The sequence below is a fragment of the Molothrus ater genome, chromosome 8, assembly GCF_012460135.2.
Source record: "Molothrus ater isolate BHLD 08-10-18 breed brown headed cowbird chromosome 8, BPBGC_Mater_1.1, whole genome shotgun sequence".
Classification (NCBI taxonomy): domain Eukaryota; kingdom Metazoa; phylum Chordata; class Aves; order Passeriformes; family Icteridae; genus Molothrus; species Molothrus ater.
In genome coordinates this window covers 6,146,632-6,171,324 of record NC_050485.2, presented here as the reverse complement: position 1 = coordinate 6,171,324, position 24,693 = coordinate 6,146,632, and the positions used below count along the sequence as shown (strand labels likewise).

At 41.7% G+C, this 24,693-nt stretch overlaps 1 protein-coding gene across 4 annotated transcripts in view; it reads right to left on the bottom strand.

The window, feature by feature from the left end:
- JMJD1C (jumonji domain containing 1C) overlaps positions 1–24,693 on the bottom strand; it is a 159,745-nt gene that overhangs the window by 21,944 nt on the left and 113,108 nt on the right. For 3 of the 4 annotated variants that reach the window (XM_036385398.2, XM_036385400.2, XM_036385401.1), the window contains 8 exons: positions 17,228–17,333; positions 12,361–12,485; positions 10,956–11,099; positions 10,652–10,838; positions 8,898–10,564; positions 5,635–5,807; positions 3,109–5,315; positions 358–559 (listed from right to left, as the gene is read on the bottom strand). In XM_036385398.2, the coding sequence (XP_036241291.1) occupies positions 358–559; positions 3,109–5,315; positions 5,635–5,807; positions 8,898–10,564; positions 10,652–10,838; positions 10,956–11,099; positions 12,361–12,485; positions 17,228–17,333 (4,811 nt within the window). The remainder of the gene's footprint in view (positions 1–357; positions 560–3,108; positions 5,316–5,634; positions 5,808–8,897; positions 10,565–10,651; positions 10,839–10,955; positions 11,100–12,360; positions 12,486–17,227; positions 17,334–24,693) is intronic. The other variant, XM_036385399.2, reaches the window with a different exon arrangement.

Below are 24,693 nucleotides of genomic sequence, written 5' to 3'. Positions count from 1 at the left end.
CAATTACAAGTAAGTGCAACTCTGTGGTTGTACAACTTGTCCAGAAAAAGTGAAGCTTGCCTTTTGAAAATCCCACTTCAAATGTCAGACACCTGTGTAATGGTGATGTGCTGTATTTTCTGCTTGCCTAAGGTACAGCAGGCAGATGTTCTGATGTCTTTGCTATGAAGCTTTTAAGCAGCAATGAAGTCAATCCACAAAAGAAATGCAAATGTAAATACTGTTAAAATAGATGCTGTCTTTTATCGGGTAGACTGAGCCAGAAAAATCAGACATGCTTTCAAGTATGCCAGTCCTTTGTCAATATTATTTTTAAAAGCTGAAGCACCACATTACCAGGAAATTAGGCATACTTACCTCCTAAAGTAGTAAAATCTACAAAATACTGGTGAGTGAGTGGGTTCTTCTCCTTTCTTACTTCTTATTAACCTACATTCTCTACACTTTTGTAGATTTGGTCCTATTTCAGAACAAGAATCATCCTGCAAAAAGGACTCTCCCGTTTGCTTCAGCTTCTTTACTTTGCGCCAGTCCTTTAACACGGAGCGAGGTATCCCAGCTGCAAAAGGAAGGACAGTTTCAGATGAGGTACTGGCACTGCTTCCTCACACATCAGAGACAAGATAGTCAGAATTCAACATTTTTTCTGGTACATTTGTTACCTGCATAATGTATTTCATTTTTATTTCCACCTGCCTGCCTGTCAGCAGCCAAGTGAAAAAGCAAAGGTACCAATAAAACTTGCACAGGCAGGAGCACACTTAAGTAACTGCTAAGCTCCCAAGACACTACATTTTTCCTTATATTAGGTGTATTATTCCCCAGATATTCTACTAAAACCATCTTCAGAATCTCATTCTGATAAAAAAAGCAAAGACATACAATACTGCAAGAAAGTTAGGTTTGTACTCTGTTTCTGAAGGTGTGGGCAAAAAGAGCCACACTTAAATGAGTAACAGCAGAGCTTAAAAAAATAGCCTAAAACCAAATTCCAACTCCTTCCAAACTTTTTTTTTTTAAGTTACAGAATAGCAGTTATATTCACAGAATCCATTTACACTCTGGTTTGTTGGCTTTGCAAGGCCAAGCTGTATAATTCTATTTTCGATACTGAAGTCAGCAGATCTGACACTGAGTAACATGAGGAGCAAGTCTATTGAGTAATAAGTGCAATTTTCACATACAGGTTTTGAAACTCAACCCTGTTGTCATTTAACCAAGCTTTCATTTTAAGGAGTCTTGAAAGTGGCACCACTCTTATCTGCAGACAGGGAGAATTATCTGTCATTTCATCTACCACTACTCTCGAAAGTTCATGTCCTGTAAACAGGGATCTGATGTAGGGTGATAAAAGGGTCAGGGTGTTAACTTTGGACTTGGTACCTGGGTGCAGACTGGTGTTTTGCCAGAGATGACTTGTGCAAACTTTACAAGTGACAGACTGCCTGTGCCTCAGTTCTTGGCCTAGAAACCACATTCCACACTCACCCAAGGCATGACAGTCACTGGATTAAAACCCGAGGAGTAAAAGGGGCACAAGTACAGGTTTTACTAGTCCAAAACAATGATTTCTGCCTTGGAAGCAGAGATCCTGGGTGTCACCTGGTAGCTGCTAAGACTTCAAGCTCTGTGGGTAGGCACCTGAAGGCCCCCAGCACGTGCAGGGCTTTGCAGGAGGGAGCCTCACAGCCCGGAGCTCTGAGAGCTCCCGGGGGCTTTCCAAAACAGCATCAGGACACAGCACTCTTCAACCTGGCAGATCCACACACCACCCATGCTGCAAAGCTGCCACTGAGCCTCTAGCACAGCCAGTTACCTCCAGCCACCTAGAGAGAACCCAGGCAGCTGTTCCAAGGGAACATTATCTTTCCTGAAAGCTCCTCAAGGTTGACTATGATTTTGCGTAAAATCTTCGTGGAAAGTTCTTTTTGAAAGAAAAATCTCTGACCAGCTCTCTTGCAGAAATTTACCACAAAAAAAAATCTTTTGCAACAGCAGAAAGATCATAAGCACTTAACATGTTAAATACATGTATTTGCAGTTTACTTGAAGAAGAGAAGCTGGAAAAGATTTCACAGGCATGTTTGCCTTGATCTTCCCTTTACTTGTGAGCAGAAAGAAGAAGTACCATTACCACTGGACCAAATATCTAGAATACTTCACATGGACTACAACACTTTCAGCACCCAGTACAATTCAGGGATCAAGTACTCTCAGATACCAGAAGAGTAACATTATACACCAGACAGTGAAAAGCCACAGAATGTAATTACAGGCAGTATTGCTCATTTTCTTGCTACCTGTACTTAAAAAGTCTCACAAGAAGTAATTTAATGGTAGACTCTCTAATACTTAACCAGACCAAAGACAAAGAAGAATCCTTGGAGAAGAATAAATTGGGATAAAAATAAGGCAAGTTTTTAAATAAAATCCCTTATGTTGGCAGACCAGTTTCTCTTTTCAGATTAATCTAGTTACAATCTGCTATACGTTACAGTATTACATTTAAATGGAAATTTGTATTTCCCTAAATTTTTTTATTCCTTAAACAAGAGGGATGTTAACACCATGTACTACACATGCTAGTTAGGAGTGTGAAATTATTCTCCCTTAAACCTTTCATTAAATTAACCAAATCATAACTGAGTGGCACCAGGCTCTCAAGGAACTGCCTCTGGCTTTCTGATCAAAGGATGAGTTAGAGTTCAACAACAGAGAATCTTTCCCTCCAGCAGTGCTCTAAAAATAAATGCATTAGATCTTAAAATAAAAAAAAAAAAACCCACATATATATATAGAGAGAGCTCAATACAAGTGGCATAGCTATATGCACCAGCCTGCTCAATTCTGATGGACAGCATAAACGAGATGGTTTACTGCTTATTTTTAGGCCAAGAACCAGTTTGTTAACACAGATATACAAAATGGTCTATTTCTTACACCAGGATATTTCAAATGGCCTCAAGACAGATAAATCAGGACCTACTCATTTACACAGGCATGTTTTTTAGCTCTTTTCCCAGCTATGGTACATGACAAACCCTCCAGGATTAACAGTGTTGGACTTCACACACTTTTGTGTCTTCCAAATCAGATTAATATACTCACTGCTGTTACTGCCGCTCTGTAACTTCAGCTTGCTTTTTTCTTTGGCGCTCCTGCTAAGAACACCATTTGGTTTCACTTCTTCCTCGGTATCACCCTTTTTTTTCTGCAAATCATTTTGTTTCTTTTTGTAAGTTGGCTTGGGCTGCCGTTTAGTCCTTTGCTCTGACTTGCTCTCGCTTTCATCAGAGTCACCACTTTCAGAGCCAGACTCGTACGTTCGTTTTCCTTTTCTCCTTGGGTGCTTATCTTCCTTCACAAACTTATCTGCCAAAATTTTGCTATCTATGTTATTTTGCAAATCATTTGATGTAGAAGCTATTAAATTGACAGTACAGGGCTTAATAATTTCTGAAACACTGTTCCCTGAATTATCTTTTTTATTAGTGTTTTTATCTTCCTCTGAATGCCTTGTTAGCCAAGCCTTTTTCAGTTTAGTGTGGTAGTTTGGCTGACTCGTCTGGGAAGTTTGCCCACTGCCTACAGAGTTCGCTTTGTTTATTGTATTACAGACGATAGCACTGTCTGGGGAGAGAGAGGTTGAAAATGTCTGATTTTTCACAGAGTTGGACTCAGCCTCAGCAGCATTGCTACTTTTAAACTGAGCTGCGGCCAACGCTGCCTTGTGCTTTTTCAAATGAACAAAGTCGGTAGAGGTGGAGAACGCCGAGCTGGGCTGAGCAGCGCTGCCAGCAGCGGATGTAACCGGAGCTGCAGTGCTGACCTTGCACTCCTGGGGCTGCGCCTGGCCCTGGCCCTGGCCGGCCGCCCTCGGGGCCGCGCTCTCCAGGGGCGCGCAGGACACCGCGCTCGACACCGAGTCCGTCACTGCAGAGCTGCCCCGGCTCGACACGCTGGTGGTCACTGCTGCCGACGCAGTGACATCCGTTTTGGTGCTGCTGCAGATGATAGTTGTGGTAGGAGTGACAGCACGAGGAATGCTGCCCTGCGAGACAGCTGCAAATTTCTTTTCATACTGTGTGCGAGCGCTGTCTGAGTTCACATTTGGCAGTATGACTCTTCCAGTCTCCCTGGCTTCCGCTGTTTTCAGGCAATCTGCTGGATTTGTCACAGCTGAGGATCTCTCACTAACTCGATCTTTGGAAGCAGACTGCATTACTGGTACATTCTCATATTTTGTGCTAGAAGGAGGACGCACAATAACAGACGCTGTAGCGGACTGCGACTTTCCACTCATTCTTTCGGTGTGCCAATCCACTTTTTCATTATTTGGGGCATTATTAGACTTCCACATTTCTGATAAATTCTGCTCAGAAGTGCCCTTGTAAACAGTTTGGGCTTCCTTGGGCTCAGGTACTAAAGTTGGCGGTTTCTGCAATTCCTGTATTTTGCCAGCACCAGCATTAACGGGTTGAACAGGAGTTAGAGTTGGAGGTGAAAGGCTGCTGTAGCTGCTCTCCTTCTTCTCCAGGTTCTGGTGCACAGGAGGGTGAAACACAGGGGCCCTATGCAAGGCAGGCATACTCCGGAGTGTATTTGAAGATGAGACTGACAACTGAGTAGGGCTCCTGCTGTCACTTCTGAAAGAATTTACAGCGTGAGACTGCGCTGACTGTGAAAGCTGCTCGGGTATCTTGCTTGCAGAGCCTTCGCTTTCCGGTTGGTGCTTAATTAAAGGTGGCGGTTTTGAAAGTGAAGAAATGTAGGAGGGGAGAGCCTGGGCACTAGCTGCTGTTGAAGGACAATTAGTTTGCTTATCAACATATACACCTGAAGCTTCCTTTGATGGGTACGATCTTGGTGGCTCATTTACTACACTGTTAGACAAGGTAGTGAAATAGTTACTCTGTGGCAAATTCTGTGGAACTGAATGTTTCATTTTGTACAGTTCTGACACAGAGCGTTCAGCATCTTTGTCGTATTTTGCTGAATGGCTTTTGGGACTTGAAGATAAGGATGTTACCCTGGAGTAGTTCTCTCTCTCTCCCTCCAGTGCCTTTATTTTAGCTGTAAAAGGAGCAACTTCAATACTTTCTTGGAGAATCCGCCTGTGTTCCTCTTTGTATTTGCTCAGTCGCTCCCCAGTCTCCTGTGGTGGCCTTGGCAGCTGGTTCAACATTGGATCTGCATAATGTCTGTGCATATGGCTCTCCTTTGCTGTCTGTGTTCTGCTCTGCTCCAGCTCACTCTTCACTGGCGCAGTGGTGACAGAACGCAAAGGTTCAGCAAAAGCTTTCCTCTCCAGCTCTCTGATTGAAGAAAGGTTAAGCAAACACAGGTTAGCCTGAATGTAGTACCATGTGCTAGACGGAAGACCTTTCTTCCCATGCCCTGAACCAAGTTATCTATTAACACAAAATAAACTTTCCTCTATATTAAGTACAATTTTCAGAAGTCTTCAAATGACTCACAAGCTCAAGTACCACACCAAGTCACAACAAGGCAACACAGTGACAAGCCTGTGTCCCCCACAGGCACCCACATTTATGAATAAACTAAAATGAAGCTAAAAGGCAACATCACTTGCAGAAATGCACCCTCACCCACAGAGACCAGTGGCACACTTACTCTTTGCGATGCTCTACGATGCTTTTGGACAGAGGCGGGCTGGAATGCGTGGTCAGCTTGAGAGGCCGGAGGGGATCTGCACTGGACGGTCGCACAGGAATGTGACTCCGTAAACCAAGGCTGTCAGCTGAGGTCACTGGGGTGGGCTGGTGTAACCAGGGGCTGGGAGTATTCTGTTGACACCAACCAAAACAAAAAGAAAATCAGATTTCAAAATAATCATGGGACCACAAGGGTAACTCTACCAAGTCCTACCAATGATCAAAGTAAAGTAATATATTTCAGTACCAAATCATAGACAGTAAATAAAATTTAACATTTTAAGTCACTTTTTTGACCAACTAAATAAAATATGACTGTACTTCCTCCTCTAGACTTTCAGCATACAAAGCAGTTAACACATTTCAGAAGCATTCTTAGAACCATTTAATTTCCAAGTACTCAGGATGAGCAGTTAATTCCAGAACAGCATTTCAAGCTCATCAAAATTAATAAACCAATGACAACCTGACAACACTTATATTCACTAGTAAAAAGACCATTACCTCTTCAAAGAATTGCATGAAGTATTTCTTAAAAAATACAAATATGGCTTGATATTTCTAAAAGCAATTTTATCTCCAGCCTTATGACAAATCTCAGTAAAAGGGATGTAAGTATCTCCTTCCTGGATTGTTCCTCTCCTGCCCCAACCAAATAATTAAGTATGATAATCCTAATTAATCTGCTTTATTTAGTCAGGCATTTTTATTTGGCTTGATCATCATCATCACGCTATTAAAACCATAAATGTACACACTTGCCATACTGTGTAGCATGGCAAAGACACAGTCCAATTTTATGCTGTGTACCTCAACACTCCAAAGGTGGGTCTCCTTGTTCAGACACAGTGGTAAATCTTAATCTATGAAACTGTTTTTTAATCGACTACTTTGTTAAGTTTCTATTTTCTTATCTTTACTGAAACTTGTGTACCAGCCTGCAGAAAAGACCAGGAGCAGCTCTCTTTCTCCTCTTGCCCTCCCTCTCTCTCTCTCCCCCCCCCCCACTTAGGAGACCTGCTTACAAGAAGTGCACACAGCAGAGTGGAAAAGCAGGGCACCTGTTAAGTGGGGCTCAAGTGCTGGGGACAATCCAAGAAGGGACGGGGGGACAAGAGTGAGCTTTTGTGCACACCCCAAAGCCTCAGGTGCTTGTCCATCCCTACCTCCTTCCCCTCCCTACACTCCTCACCAGTCCATCCCTATCCTTCTCCTCTGACTTGGCAACTCCAGCTGGGAACTGCTGCAGCAGAAGGGGAGCCAAGAGCTCTCATGACACGTGCACACAGCACAGCCTAGATCTGCAGGTGCTACAACTTTGAAGTTCTGATTTCTGTGTTTTTGAATATTTAAAGCAGCCACTTGGGTTTGTGCTGACAGTTTTAGTGCGCACGTTTCCTCGGCCAGGAGTTCCCACGCTGCAGGGTGTTCCCACGAGCAGCCTGTAAGCTGCATTAAAGTATTATGCAAAGAAGGCCCATCACCTTCTCCCTAGAGGAGCTGGGGAACATCTGCCTGAGCACCAAGCATTGCTCCAACAGCTTCCTGACTCCACCTGCACCATCTACTGCCCAGCCCAAACATGGGAGCTGCCACAGCCCCCCAAGGACAGCAGGGAAAGGTGGGACTGGGGCACGCTTCCCTCAGCTCAGAGACAAGGCTCAGGCCTGAGCCAGCCAAGGGTGGCTGCTGCTGCTCTTACAGCTCAAACACAGATCCCTTTCTGCGATTGTGGCATCCATGCAAACCAACCTTGGAAACGCCCATTCTGGGTTTCTAAGATCTATTTAAAAAAGGCCTCCAGTGCAAGAGCTAGAAGACAAGTCACCACAAGACAATTGCCACATATCAACATAATTAAAAAGCTACGTGCCTCAGTATGCAGGGCTGCATTCTTCAGGCAGCCAAAGTGAAAACAACGTCTATCTTAAGTTCTTTTAAAATGGACTTCTCTATAGGGTGGAGCAGGCAGCAACACGAAAAGATAAATCCACCTATCTTTTTCTCTTAGGCTTTTCTTCACTGCTACATTTTGATTTTATCACATTTTAGATCAAACTCACTTCATATTACAGGGCCAACTCAAACTGACTGTTTTGGGAAAGACTTAGCCACAATGGCTTGGCTTTTTTTTAAGAATGAATCTGGGGAGAAACAGCTTTCCCCATGATGAAAAAAAAAATCTAACCATTCAGAAGGCCAAGCTTTGACACAAAGGCTTACAATTTGGCAGAAGGACCACTGTCAGTGACATGCCTTTTGTGGTCCCTGTGAAAATCTGCCCAAATTAGGCCAAGTTGAAAGCCTCTAAAGATCAGTATGCACATGCTCAGTGGTGGTTTAATTGAAGCTGGCAGTAAAGCTCTCCAAAGTTTCTGTCTGCACTACACATGCTTCATCTTACACTATTCCTCTGAGGTGCCTGCAATGAGTATGCCATACCCCAAGCCTTCAGGAGCTAAGAAAACCCTTCCTGTAATTGCCACGTCTGCCTGCCAAACTCCACCACCACACTGGGCACTAGGCTGAAAAACACAAACCACCTCTTCTGAGACTGCAGTGGTTACACTCAGCAGACAGACAGAGCAATCACCCTGACTTGAATACAGAGGAGTGGAAAGCAGATGGGAAGGCAGAGATGTGTGTCAACAAGAAACAGAAGGGGAGAAAATAACACTCCAAGAAAGGGTACACAGATAGGTGTAAAGACAAGAGAAATGGGTGTACAGTGTGCTTGAAACATTTAGAAACGCAAGAGTATTTCTCTCCAGAACTTCCCACTGCATTTAGTACTCCTTCCTTCTCTGTCTTTCACCATTACTGAGTGAACAAGTATGAAATTTCACTATGAAGACAACTGCCTCACTTCTCCTAATCTTTCACTTACACAATGGTACACAGTTTCAGGCAGCAAATATTTACCCTGTGAACTTGAGTTCCCAAACATGCTAGCTGACCTCACCCTTAGTCATAAATCAAAATCAAACATTTCATCTTTCTTTAGAATTCTTAGGAAATCAAGGTCTGGAAAAACGCCCTACACACATCCACCATGAGACAGTGGTTACTGCTGTAGCTCCAGTCCTAGTTATCTGCCTACTCAAAAACCCCACCATCACATTACTCAGTGTGACACAAACTACCACATCTGTACCTAGGAAATCACTGCTGGGAGACACCAGGCCCAGCTAAATACGTCATCAAGAAAGGATCTCAACTTACCCTTCTCAAGGAAGCCTCCGCGTTAACAGGAGTTTCTGGGTGGACCCATTTGGAGGAGGGCAGACCGAGTCCTGAGTAAGCATGTGTTCCATTTGGATACTGCCAAATAATTGGATAAAGCCCTAGCTGATTATAGGAAGCAGAAGGATGAGCTTGTCCGAGAAGATGTGGAGACTGGTGTTGTAACATCTGTTGCTGCTGCTGGTGTGCTAATGCCAAATGGCTTAAGCTGCTAGCATGAGCAGTCTCTAGTCGCGGGTGGGCGCCCAGCAGGGAGGCAGCAGGCACTCCGGGCAGCACTGCGGGAAGTAGATGAGGGTGATGAACAGAATGGTGGGATGCGCTGCTAAGGGGGTGAGGGTTAATAGCGGACAAGGGAGCCTGAGCTGAAGACCCAGCGAGCAGATGGGATGAACCAGTTAATGCAGGATGATGTGCGTTTGGATTTAAACAGGTTCGGTGGGATGAGGAATGCAGAGGATAATTATGCTGATGCAAGTAAGGTGAAATGTGATTAGTTCCTGTTTCTTGTCCAATCAGAGTGGGGTCCCTGTATACTGTGAAATGTTCATTCTTGTCAATGATAAGAGGACTCTTAGTAGCTTCTAGAGCACTAACTCTAGCTGGAACCGGATGAAAACTAGACCTAGGCAAATCATGATCAGTTTTATTGGCTGACCTTGTTAATCCAGTAGCATGGCTGTTTTGGGAACTAACCTTCGACTTCACAGTATCGGAAGATTGGGTGAATTTAGGCTTAACATCAGGTGACTTTGTTTTAGGATGATCAACTGAAGCACTAGATTTTGACTTCACAGAATCGGGGACGGGACTTTGTTTACGCAGTTTACTCTCTTCTGCTAGAGAAGCTACGTTTAACGGAGACATAAATGAGCCATACTGCACTTTTTCAGAATTTAAGTGTTCATTTACTGGTAATGTTTTTACAACCCCAGGTTGTATCAAATCCGTTTTACCAACACTGCTAACCCAACTTTGATCGGCTTCCTGTTTTCTTGCTTCAAGGAAATTTGCATTTGCAAATTGCTGCTTTAAATCACTGCTGTGAGATTCTATTTTCTGAACTGTTTGCAAACCAAAGGTACTTGCAGCATTATCCTGGTTCTCCTTTTCAGAGTTGTTTTTATTAGTAACATCAACAGCACACTTAGGAGTAGGAGGCCTGGGTAAAAACTGCTCATTTTTCAACTCCACAGTATGATGTTTTTCTGCATTACACTCTTGAACAGGTGGATCCTTGGCATTCTGCTCATAAAGTGGTGGCTGCTCCGCTGCATGGAGCGAAGATTTTTCCTGATGATCCAAGACCGATGACTTCAGTCTTTCTGTCTCTTCATGGTTTTTATCCTGCTGCACCTCATCCCATGGAGACTGTCTATCTGTTAGTGTTTGTTCTACTCCCTCAGTAGTTTGGGATTTTCCTTCTTCTCCATTTATCTTTGAAGAGTTCTTGCTTTTTAACTCATTTTCTGAATTTTGCTCCGAGGATGAATCTGTTAATCTTTTATTTGAAATCTCCGAGTCACTGCTCTCAGAATAATCTGAGATGTTGTCTGTCCGCAGTCTCTTCACATTTAGTTTTTTTTCATCTTCTTCAGGTTTTCTTCTTTTATTAAGAAAGTGTTTATTTTTGGTCTTGGGGTTTTCTGCAAAAGATAAAAACACATCTATCAGATTTTCAGTCTAATACAGTTTTACAAAGCTCTCCCACCCTTTCCATTAACCACTTTTACCTCCTCGACCTATATAATCATATCTTTCATCTTTCATCTTCTCTTCATCAGGCATGCTGCTATCAGAGCCTTTCCTCTTATTTGGCCGAGTATTCCTCTGTTGCTGGTGAGAATTCTGTCTTGGTGCTGCAGCTTGGGAGTTCATTGCTGGTCTGGGACTATTTGCTTGTGCACGTGTATAATGACCCTAAAAATAATTTGTTATTAATTGACTTAAATGCAGTGTTAATTAGTGTCTTTAAACATGTATTTTTAACATTTGCAATATATGAAAATATTTAGGTAAAAAGATAAATGTATCTACGTGAACTGTGTTGCTGTTCTGGTTGGAACGAGACCGTCGGCGTGAAGTGATTCCAATATTTTCACCTTTCAACAAAGAGTGAACAACATCATCTAGAAAGGTCATCTGAACCATAGAAGGATCAACATTCTGAGGTTCTAACACCTGGTTTATGTGAAAAAAAAAAAAAAAAAAGAAAAAAGAGAAGAGAGAAAATAACAATCCACAGATGTTCAGACAATGCCTAATCTGTATTTTCTGTACCAGTGTTCACCAGTCTATTTTGTGTGCTAAAGACTAATCAGAGAAAAGCCTACTTAATCCTGACAAGCAGAACTGACATATGACACAACAAATGCTGGGAACAGCGTCAAACCAAAGCAAATGTGTCTTTACATGCCATTGTAAAAATAATTTTTAAAAAAAAAAAGCTAAAAGTATCCCACCACCCATTCCCTCCCCCTTCACTAACCTGCAAATTTGAGATTTAATAAGTTATTCATGGAATAACCCCTAAGCAGTAATTACAATATACAAATATTTTATAAAATTCAATCTACTATAAATTATACTGCAGAAGCACATCACAGTACTGCTTTCAACAGAAGCAAAACTGCTACCAGAACCAAAATGACTGGAAAGAACAACTCTAGAACTGTTGAACATTATTAGTGAGAAATACTTTATAAAGTAGGAAATGCTAACCATATCTTCAAAGGACATCGCACAAAGTGAAAAAAGTAACATTTGGGGAATACTAATTTGAGCAAATTAAGGGAAAGAATATATCTGAGTAATTGACTAGTCTTAAATTTTTATTGTCACACATGGTTTTGTCAGTCATTTCAAGGCAGATGGGTCATTGACTCCATTACTGTTGAGTCATCACCCTATTCTCCTGAAATAGAATTCATTACTGACATTAAAAATACCAGTATTAACTCTTTTTGCAACATCAAATTCCATAATAAAACTAAAACCTACCACAGCAAATTGGGGCTGCAGTAAATGCTTAATTCAATAAATTGCAGGAAGTGACTATTTCAATTGCTTGGAAAAGGTAACTATTACTGCAGTGCTGAAAGATTTCATTCTTGGGAAAAGAAATTCTCAACAGAGCAGACAGGGAAGACCAGTTCTTCAAACTGGATTGCTTTACTTCAAAGGCTTCAACATTCAAAGAGCAACAGCAGAACAAACTGTAGGACTGGTATTAATCATATCACTGCAGCACAAATACTCAGCTTCAGGAGGATTTAACTGACAGCCCAATGCAGTTGGTGCTGCAGTTTCAGTGCACTGATACCCTCAGCCTGCTGGAATTGAACCAGCTTGGTGTGATTCTGAGTGCTACCAACAAAAATGAGAACCTCCCAAGGCACAGCTTACTGCAGCTTTTTTTTGAGTATCATCCACATCAACTCACCTGGTCATTCATAACCACCATAGTGCGGGTGAAGAGATCATGGTGAGTGATGATGCCAGTGAACCACTGGGTGGCAGAATCCTGTCTGTACACTCTCACCCTATAACCATTTAAGGAGTACGGACCTTTGGAAGGGGAAGAAATAAAAAAGCCATTGAGGAATGCAGGAAAAAAAAAAGAAAAAAAGGCATACATGAATTTTCCTACTTTTTTTTTTAAGCTTCACAGCAAATATATGTGCACATGGCATGGACAGCTAACCACAGATTCAGGAAGACATTTTGAAAAGCAAATGATCCGTGTAAGTATGCTTTGAGGTTAATTCTGCTAACATTTTCAACATACAATTTTCTTATCTAACTAAATCTTTCTGCAACCATGATGACACATGATGGGAAAATTCCTGCCTATGAACAGCAACCACAGAAAAGTAATCTGAAAGGCTAGAAAGTGGCAGCAGCAGGTTATACAGAAGCCATCTAACAGGCTAGTCACATGCCCAGCTGCTTTGCTGGCTAAAAGATTTACATCTTGGTGGTTAGGCTCTGCATCTGCCAAGTCTTTCCCATAAGTGACCACAGAGTTTCTCTCTATTACAGCAAGCAGAAAGGCAGTGGAATGAACCCGTGACTGCTATGGCCACACAGAACATTCAAGCACACACACACACACACAATGAACACTTCAGCTCCTGTTTTCAGGCATACCAAATCCAAAGAAACCTCACACATTTTGCAAAGCTCAGTGTAATTCACCTCCAAAAACCCACGGGGATGGGGAGCTATTGTGATACAGTACCTATTTTACAGTTTGTTTCAAGACCCAGAAATCAAGAATTAACAGTTTTATTCATATTCAATGTCTTACTTGATCACTGGAACTCTTAAGTTTCACTACACTTGGTGTTTATATGGCATTTTGTATAACCAAGCAACACTGCCACCAAAGCTCAGTTCCAACTGTGTGGCCTTTGCTACTTCTGCAATCAAACCCCAGGTCCCAGGTCAGGCAAACAGGAAGGGAGGAAAAACCAGTCAGTGACAACCTACAAACAGCCTCACTTAAGTGATTTAAGACTGCTCAGTTGCTGAACCACATAGGCAAGGCCAGAATTTCCCTGTCTTTCCTAAAGATCAGTTTTTCCAAGCCCTGCCCAGTATATTAAGCAAGCTCAAACATCTGCAGCAAACAGGCCAGGGACCTCACAGGTGACAGTTTTCTCTAGTAAAAAACACCCAGGATCACACAACTGGGTCTGTTATCCCCTCTGCATGTGACAGTATCCTACTGCAAGGACTGTTTTTAATGCCAACATTTGACAGATCAAGAGAAGAGCAAAAGCAGTAATTATTTAGTAATTTCAAAGTAGTCTCTTGAAATACTTTTTGCATGTGACTATATAATTTTTAAACCAGTTGGGAAGAGAAACACCACACCACAGCAGCCTTCTTACCCCCATCCACATCATTCATGGCACAACTGAAACACTGAGACCTCCTGAACCCCCTGAGCTGATGCCTTAACTGGTGCCTGGAGTGTGTTTCCAGCAGCACAGACAAGGGCCACAAGTGTGCCAGCACAGGCACTGCCAATCACAGGTACACATGGGCAGAAAAGGAGGAAGAATCTACAAACTTTTGTCTCACATTTCTGGTCTTGGACCAGACAGGGTTCCCATGGAGACACATTTCCTGATGGCTTCTCTCCAACCCTTACTCCACATGACCCTGCAGAACGCCTCCAGCTCAGCTCCCACACTTCTGATTGCCTGACCCCATCCACATTCTCACATCTTGAACTTTTAAAGGCTGTCCCAAAGCTCTGCCTTATTCAGACAGTCTCAGTAAAATTCTGCCTGTGTCTCTTTGTGCAAATTTCCCATTCCCACTTTCCTCTCTTGCATCCTACTGCTAAGTGCACAATGATTTTCAGTCTCTTGCATAAGCAGAACCAGCATCTCTCCCCAGCTTCTTGTCTCATTTTAGCATTACTCTGACTCCAGGCCACTAGCTTCTAAGTCCTTTCCCCCCCAGTCTTCTCAGCTCCATTCTTCCTTCTCCAACAGCTTCCAGCTTCTCCCATACTCCCCTACATTGATCCAATGCCAATTTCCTTCCTTTTACTCCTTGTTCTAATCTGTGTCCATCCTTCATTCCAGCTGTTACCCTATCCATTTTTTAAAGAGAGTTTATCTACCTTTAAAAGCAGCGGGTTGGGTTTTTTTCCTTCCATGCTGATGGGATGACAGGAAGAAGGAGATTGAACTGCAGTCACACAACACAGACCAGCTCAGCTCCAGCCCAGCCCAGCCCAGCCCAGCCACAAGCAGCCATTACAGGAAAAGCCTGGCTTTGTCTCCAGTCCCTGGCTGAATCACTCCAGCTACACATTGTTAAAACAGCCTGTGCAGTACTATGAGAAAATATGTTCAGAGCTGAAGCACACTCAGTGTTTCAGGAGGATTATTACACATGCAGCCTGAGATTGTAATGATAAAAAAACTAATCGGAAGAAAGAAATCAAATCTTTTAATTGTTAAAAATCAAAGACACTTCACTATGTTCCTTGAACCGGTTTTATTTGTCCCAAAAGCTTTCAACTTGGCCAAGTTTGGGGGGAGTTTCATTTTTTATTAAACAAGGAACAAACTACTTTCCTGCCAAAGCTACAATCTCTACTGCAAAGCATGCTGCTGTGACTGCTGCCCAAAGGAGAAGGTAAACGGGCCAATTTTTTTCTTTAGTCTCATTCTTGTAAATAATTGGACTGGTTTTGACTAAAATTCTCCCTCCTCAAACTGGCATGCTCCTTTCCAAATATTTGGAACCAGATTTTAATGCTCCTATCTGACTCTCCTCTTTCTTCAGATAAACTGTTTTAACTGCAAAAGTAAAGTAGAAAATACGACGTTATGGTATGAAGGTTTCAGCATCACAGAAAACAAGGAAAAGGCTGGATACTAAAAATATTGTAGAGGATGAAGTACGAGAATGTGGTAATAACCTTAACAGATGCATCTAGACAAGGCAGAAGCAAAAATGTAGCTTAAATTGCAGGGAACAAGAAAATGGAGGAGGTGAAGCAAACCAGAGAAGAGAGAGGAGGAGAAAAGGAAGAGAACATGACCAGATGACAGCAGCTAGCACTGTCAGAGGGCTGTCTGTAAGCCACTGGAAGGTTGGTGCCAAGGCACAGTCTGCGTGAGCAGGAGCAGATTCTGGGCAGAGAGAATGTGACAGCAGTCTCTGCTGGCTGACCACCACCCATGGGGCTGAGGCCCCTGGGAGGAGCACGTGTCTCCTCAGGTCACACATCACATCAGGGGAGCAAGTGGATCTAAAGCTTCTCCTCAGATGAGAACAACATTGGCATGAGATTCATCTTATCATCTATATTACTACATCTATATTACATCTTCTCATCTATATTATTGTTCATTTATGCACTTCTAAGCACAGAAACCTCTGTGTGAGAATCTGTATCTATAAGGACAAAAATACAGACCCTGGAATGATGGGAGAGAGTTGTCTGGGTGATGGGCTGGCAGTCTCATTTAGATGACTATTTCAATACTGCTGGAGCTTTGCTCAACTATTGATTCTGTACCAATGCACACAGAGACTTTTACAATAGCCTTACTGTCGTTATTCTAATGAAATACAATAAACAAGCTCAATTTCAGTTTCCTTTTCATATAACCCTGATTTGATTTTGCATCACCTCTCAATCCAGTTTTGTCTGCAAATTTCATCAATAGACTATTAACTTGTATTGCATCTGATGATATCAGAAGTAAAATCTAAAATGACTAACACCAACATGCCAACTTACTATCTAAGCAATTCCACGTGTTCATTTTTTCAGCATCCTTTTTCTGTAGCCCATGAGAATAATTTCTAGTCAAATGAGAAACTCCACAGAAGGAAAAACACAAGTTTTTTACTCTAAGTTCAGTATTATACTTACCATATTCTTTCAGTCTTCTGATCTTGGTTTTATCAAAGAGACTAGACAGCAAGGAAACCTCAGAGCCATCCTTATAATATCTGATTATTTACAGCTTCCCTCCTAATCTTCATTTACAAAATGACTGCTTAAGCATTTTTGTTCTGAAACTTCTTTCCTGGGGATTTTAGCCCAGACCCACAGAGGTTGGGTTCTGCCTCCTACTAACAGGAACTCCTCTGCAGAGCTTCCTGAAACTTAATAAAAATGCTGCAAATGCATACAGTATTTTTACTATCAGCAAGATGGCACCAAAATAATTTCTTCAAATTCATACTAGTTTCCTTGTAACTTGTATCTACAGTGTAAATATTATTGTACACAGCTTTTTCTGCAACCTCCCAGCATTAAAATTGAGTTACAAATTGTAACTGATTTGAAAGCAACTTTTCACTCAGGGGGTGAGAGCGTGGGGTGGGGATCTGAAAGTATTCTTCATCTGTGACAGAACTGTGAAGAGCTACAAGCACAGACAGGTAGGTATCTGAGAGGTTATCACACGTAACAGTAACACTAACAGAGCACAGAACAGTTTTAAACATGCCAAAATGTGTGTGGAGGCCATTCATACACACTTGTTTTCACAACAAACTTCATAAAATATCTACATTCAGACTAATGATATTCAGCTTTTGCTGTAATCACTAAAACATCAAACAAGTTAAGAACAGTCTGAAGCAAACACCAACAGCTTCTTACAGTCTTGTTTCCTTGTATTAACAAATACTTCCAAAAAATAACTTCCAAGTTAAAAAATATATTCTCCATTATTTCACAAATGCTATGGGATGAGTCCCACACAAGTAATGGCCTTAAACTAGCTAACACAGAATATAAATAACACAATTTCCCACATAATTACCTTGCATAAAAATCTCCTGAACCTTTTGTTCCTTTACCCAGGCTTTTACCTCCTCATGTAACTGCGGGTTATCCCTGAGAACTGGGTTTAGACTGTCTACGTCGTCCTAAAGTAGAGATTAAAAAAAGAACCATATGTTATGTTTACTTGTAACATTTCTGTTTATTTTCCTAGATGTATTTTAAAATACAATATTAAGTCGTTAGATGCTAATTTTACTGATTGCCTACAAATCCCTGTACTATTTTTAGAGAAAACTTAAAAGCATAACATAGTGCTAGAAGTTATTTCATGGGAACACAGTATGTCAGATCCCACATGTGGCCAGACTTGTAAGCTATTAATAGGATCACACTTTCATACTGTCTTACTACAAGCTAAAAATGCCCTCTGAGACTTAGGTGCTCACAGGTATGCACAAAGAATTGTTTAAATAATTACTAAATTTTGGTTTTAAAAAAATCTGGTTTCCATATCTGTAAAACGTAATAATATGGACACGCTGAGCATAAACACAGATATCAAACCTACAAATGTAACACATAAGCAGTATTTTAGGAGAAACAAGCATTCTGAGATAAACACCATTGCTGATTTTTAAATATGTTGGCCTTTGTTAATTAGGTAGTTTCAAATAAGACATGTTTTATGTTTATTACAATCAGTTCCCCTGGAAAAGATTATTTTCCAGTATTTGGTAGGATATCATCTGGGAAATGAAGATATATTCAGTGGCTCCTTCTAACAGAAAAAAAATTGGGCACAGAATCTGGTTCATACCCTTGCAGGCATGGCTTAAGAATCACCATTCATCTCTGGACTCCTAGAACACCTATTTCTCTATTTCAGAGCAAACTTGCTATTTCTGTCTTTGAGACTGTGGCAGAGAAAAAAAGCCCAGTGGCTTCTCAGGCTGAAGATGGCCTTGGAAACCCATGAGCAGCAGCAACATTCATTTATAGCAAGAGAACTTCAGACAGCTAAAATAATGAGTGCAATTCTCCACATACAAAATGTAGAATGTTTTATCAGTACTGCAGCTGAGATAAAGCAATTTCTTTTTTGATCTCCAGCAAGTTCCTTGATGTTTCACAATTTATTATGAAGAGCTCCAGCCACAGAACACAAAGATACAAGTAACACCCAGTGAATTGAGCATTGCTGCCAGGCCCTCCAGTGACACAAGCAATTTCCCTCTATTCATCTGGACGAGATTATTCCTGCTAACCCACTGATCACAGGATATCTATTTCCAATTCAAAATTCACTTCCTGACACTTGGAGATTTGTTGTGCTCCACTATGGAGAATCCATCAATGCTTTGATTATAGAGAAAATTACTGCTCTCTTTCCTTAGGCTTCTACAAAGGATATGGCCTTGGATTGAAGAAATGGTCAAGATGAGCATTTTAATACATGTAAATTGGAACAAAGTGAAGGGAAGGAAGATCAACAGCACCTCTACCATGAGGTTCAAAATACCAACCAGATAAGTATGCTGTTAGCATTACCAGAGGCACAAGAGAGTCATAACTAAAATTCATTCAAGGATGGCCTCTCCCAAAGCAGTTTAAAAGAGAGTATTGGCTATTTTGCCTACATGTGCAAATCCATTTGAGCAATGATCCTATGTACAGAAAAAACATCACCGCCACTGGGAAAAGGGAATTATTTGCCAGGGGAACTCAACAGATCCTGAAACTGGAGCTGTGTGACGATCAATCCTCCTTCCCATGCACTGTCTTTCACAGCAGCTGCAAGAGACTCCTACAGCAGAAATTTCCACACTCAGATGCACATGCACTGGATCTAAGCAACAGACTGAGGACTGCAATTCTGAGTTTGGCTGACCTACAAATGCAGCTGACGTGCAGCTCTTGAACATTGTGAGTAATCTCTTCAGTCACATCTAAGAAAACTTGTATCCTCATTTGGAGATTATACACACTGATTAAGTACCATGAAATCAAACCTGTTACTATTAAGATTATACTATTTTCATGAGTTCTTGACACAAAGTTTTTGAGTTTCTGTGTCATCTTAAGCCACTTTTGAAGGCAACACACATTGGTGCTTTTTTTCTTAGGATTTCACTTCCTTCCTAAGCATCTTGGCCTTCTTTGAACTTGACACTGAAGATACTGTCCATCCTACATATTGTACATTTGAACCTCTACCTCCTGTTCAGATGCATGACATCAGCATGCTTGGCTGAGAGTGCTCCCTGTGAACATACAGAAAAGGAGACTGCAAAGTCCATTTTGTATTTATCTCCTCACCCTTGGAGAAAGATGAGCTCAAAGATAAGCTACAAAAGGCACAAGTTAGGTCAAAGACCCATTACACAAACTGCATGCAGTTGTGACTGGGATTATGTGCATGATATGAAAGAGAGCCCAGAGTTCCTAAATATACACACAATACACATTTAACACATCAATCACAGGGTAGGGCAGAAGATACTAACAGAGAAGTTTCTGTAATTTCAAAAATTCTGCTATTTTGTGTACATGTATCTACGAAAATATGTGTGTGTCATGACTTACCTTTTTCCACCTGTAGTCTTAAATATGAATATCTAAAACACAGGAAGTTAACTGCATAATGTGTTAAAACTATAAAGCAGTGGCCTTAACCACACAGTCTCAGCACACATCACACACTCTGGCAAAAGCAGGGAGAGGACAACAGGTAAGGCTGATGACTTGCAGTCTCTTCCCCAGTTTAACACTGAAGACAAGCAGGTGACTCTGCAGTTCCCAGTCCTTTTCCTTACCCTGTGTTTATATTGCTCAAGGAACAATTACTGTCTACAGATTTGAACCTTGGCAATTGTAACCCTCAGTATTCCTCTTCTTAGCAGATGCAGCATGATTGACAGACTAACCTCCAGAAGATTTAAATGCCCTGCAGGATTTTCCTCCAGACTTTTCCTCATTTGAAAGTAGTTTTACAAACAGAAGTTATGGTACCCTCTCCTAAACTAGTTTTTCCACAAGTCCTGGAATATCTCCTCCAGAAGGATGTTAGTACTGGTTTGAAATCCTTATGCAAATCAGGATGCAAATCAAATAAAGGGGACTGTTATATTCTTCTTCAAGTCTACTGGAGGAGGCTCTCTTTATGTACTTCAAGTGGCAGCGCCTCTTGCTCCACAAATGACTAGGTGCAACTCTGGGAAGGAGACAAAACACCTATAGGCTAGAAAAATATGGTTGAGATAACCTCTCCTGCCCTTCTGGAAAACAGTCACATGAGGAAATGTGACTATCAGCAGCTTGCCAATCTGTGACTAGTTTTTCACATCTTTGCTGATATTCTTCCTTCTTTCTAGATCAAAAGAGGAATGAATTCACTTCCAGTGGACTGGACTTTATGCTTAATTATCCATAGAACTGGGTCAGCTGCATGTCTCTCTAGGTGATCATTGTCACCTGCTGGGGATGTGTTCGACTCCAGGGAAGTTCTGAGATGAACAGAGAATGAAATTTTTCCCCAAGTATCAAAAAAGATGCTGTGCTTTTCTGAGTTTATCTGTTCTTTATCCTTGTGCAAAACGATACAAACAAGCAGGTTGAAACCAGAGACCATACCATCAGGTTAAGGTATCACACTGCTCTAACCAGGAAGGAGAAAGTCCTGTTCAGAGAAGTATTTTCAAAGAGTTTATTCAGTCATAATAAAATAACTAAAAATAATTTATCATTCAGAGTCCCAGGTGAACCAGTGCTTAGATCACTTGCCATGCGTCAAAATTCCCTTGAGATCAAACAGGAATTTCAAGAGAGTACCCACAGAAAAACAAGTCAAAATCCCAATGAGAATTCTCCTCCTTGCTCTCCATCCACAAAAAAATATTGTCCAAGACACTGAGAGCTATCCCCAGATGTGCTGAACCTGCCCATTGCCCAAAGACCATACAAAGTGCTCTGAAAGGCTCAAATGACCAGAAGTTCCTTTTGCATTTTGGGCAGCCAGGTATGACTGTGCTAGGAAGGCCAACTTATTTCCACAGCTACCTCCTCCCACAAGACCCAAACTATTGCAGCAACAATTTCCTCAGCATTTTAAAATACACTTCCAAGTCATCATTCAGAAGCTTGGGAGGCAGAAATGAGTTCATGGAGAGATGAAACCCTGGAGCAAAGAGGAACAAAGAAGTGGATTCCAGTAGCTGCTCCTAGCCCCAGTCACACAGCCTGCATGCTGCTTATGGGACAGTGCACACGCTCCAGTGAGCTGTCAACTCTCCACTGTCAGTGAAGAAGAGAAGGAGAACTGACAATATGCAATCCAGGTAAGCCAGTCATACAAAAATAGTGGCTTTTGGCATTAAAAAGGCTTAAATCAGAGCGCTGAGGACTACATCTCAACACACATCACACGTTAGGAACCTGCAAACCTTCATTTGGGAAACCTCCTTCCTTGGTCATGGTGTCTCTGCATTTGGCTTCATGCATCAAGGACATCTCTCTAATATCAGTAGGAACTCATTTCAGCTAGTGTTTTCCAGAGAAAGACTAAGTAGATTTTGCAGTCCTCGCAAAGGTCAACGCCACATTAGTCCTCACCATCTGTGGCTTAATTAACTATAGCTTCCTCTGGCTGCTTAGAGGTTTTCTGATAATTTAGGACACGAATTAGATGAAAACTAGTACATAACCAACTTGACAGTCCTGTTTACAATGTTTACACAGTGTGCACTGCACACTGAAATAAGTATTTTGTCAGGAGTTTAATGGTAGAGGGACAACATTTAAATTCAAACAGTGCAAAAGAAAACCTCAAAGTGTCCCTGAACCCTCAGTGTTGTTCTTGTTTTCTAAGTGAATATTAGCTTCTATAAAATCAGACCCCAACCCTTTTTTTTCCTTTTGCAGCAAGTCATTTGTACAACTGCACTGAACTTCAGCGGCATAGAAATTAGGTATGAGAACTGCAGTGTGAAAACAAGCCAACACTTCCCTACTGATTGCCACAAGTCTTTAGAGAGCAGAACAGTAGCAGCAAAAAGCACTTCTCAAAATCTAAATGGCTGAAATTTATACTAGTCCCCTAATGCCAATTTTTGATTATTTTCTTCCATAAAAAAGATTAAGTATTGTACCTGCACCCAGCCTCAAACACATTCATGACAATTTTTACCCCTCATTTGAAAGCAGGCCTGTACAACTCTCTCATTTTCATTTCTTGATAACCAGCAAAATCCTTTTCTTTCATCTTTCACTGATTATGTCACCTGACATACTGATTAAATCACTGATCTGTAATTTCTTTCACTGACAGTAATTTTTAACAAACCTTCAATCTTAACATTGTCCTACTTGACATCAGAGTGAGAAAAAACACACAAAATGCAGACAGGCAGAATACCAAATATCATAACAAGAACATCACCTATGAACTGGTAGAATCCCTCTGCCCTGCTACCAGACTTTTTTCAGTGGCAGAAGATAAGAATCTAACTAAGACACAGAAAAACTGGCAGCAACTGACACCCCTGAGGGTATTACCAGGCAGGCACTGCGGCTGCAACACAGACCACACCAGAACTGAGGAGGGAAATGACCAAATTTAGATGAGTCTAAATACAGATCTCCTGCAGCTTCCTCCTAGACACTCAGCACGCATAAACCACTGGTTAGCAGAATATTCCTGATTTCTCTCTGACAAGTGAAAGGCTACCCCAGCTGCCAGGGCAGTGCAGCTGCTGGCCAGGAGGTCAGCCAGGCACAGCAGAGAGGATGGCTCTGGGAACCCACGGAGCCCAGCAGGGCAACCTCCCTCCTGCTCCACGCTCCTCATCCAGGGCAACACCACCCACAGACACCAAGGCTGGAAAGCTAGAAAGGCTAGAAAGTTTTTTGGGGAGATTGGAACTTCCCAGTTTACCTTAAACGGCTTTGTCTGAGCTGAGAGAAGAGGCTTAGGCTTAGGAGGCGACGCGAGCGCTTTCTATGTAAACCCAACCCACACTTGACCTATTTTCTGCTGTTCTGAGCGCACAGTCACAATTTACCTCATTCAAACCCAGCAGCTGCTGGGCTACATCTGAACCAGTTAAGTCAAGCTTGAAGGCACAACCCTGACCCCTAAAGTAGAAACAAAGTCGAGCCGAGGTCAGCCCTGCTTCCACGTGCGCAGAGGCACGGCCCCGCATGAGGGCTGGGCAGTGACGCTCGCCCTGCACGCAGGGGCCAGGACAGACAACGGCGATAACTAATCCCCACCCAGCAAGGGGCTCCGAATGCACTGCTCCAAGGACAAATGGTTATAGATAGTTCAGACCACAAACATTTAAAGAGTAGGGGTTATTTTCAGTGTGTAACAGCAATGACTATGTTTCTGTAAGTAGGAAGTTAAAATTACAAGGGGAAAAAAGATGAGAATACAAATATAGTGATTTTCCAACTGTCAGTAAAGTTAACATTTCTCAGGAAAAGCTATCAACGATTTTTCTGCTGCTCCCCACTCTTCCCTATGCATAATACTCCTCCCCACACACTCCTACTCCTTTCCTCATTTTACCTCAGGAGTTGAAACTGATTTTAAAATTTTAATTATCAGGTTTGAGAACCAAGGGATCAGGGCTACATACACTTCTTCAAGTCCTGATTTCAGGCTTGAAGATGCATCATCACACTGATTTGTTCAATTCTGGAAGCATAACTGGTATACTAACATTAGGAACATAAATATACGGGGGGGGAAATCTGACTTGTAGTCTAATATTCTCCGTGATTTTAACTTACTAACACAAAAATCAACAGAGGTATTTGCCTTCCTATAAAACTATCAATACCTCAGGTGAAATTAGCATTGTGGAAAACTTACATTTTACAAGTCAGTTTATTATTCGTCTATCTGTAGATGACAATCTGGTGTGGGAAGGCAGAGGGGAAACATGAACACGGACAGGATGAACATCCGGCAGGAAAGTAAGCAACAACCAATGGATAACCAAAACCAAACCTGGGCTAGACAAGTATTGTCAAAAACTGGCCTAAAAACTGCTCTAGTGACATCTACAATAGTCTTGCACTTGAAAATAGAGATTAAAAAAATTGATGACCGTTATGCCCATGAATTATGTTACTTTCTCTCTCTCTGAGCAGCTAGGAAGGACAATCTGGGTCAGAAAAGCAAACTCTTCCCCCAAAGACAGGAATCTTCTAGCATCTTAAGACCTCCCAAAAAAGTGGCTCCTATGCACAAAACAGAGGGGCTTTCAGCTTCCACCTAGAACACTGTGGTGACCGTTTGTACTACTTATATTGTCCACATACAGACAAATAAAGGTCAAATGTACACTACTCCATGTCCACCTTCTCTCCTATTTTGCTGACACAGCCACACATTTGCTTTTCTTTCATTTTCCACTGAATCATATTTCCTTCCGCTTCCTCAGGGCAGGCTCCACGTTTTTATCACCACCATCTCAGCAATATGCAACTTGTACTGATTTG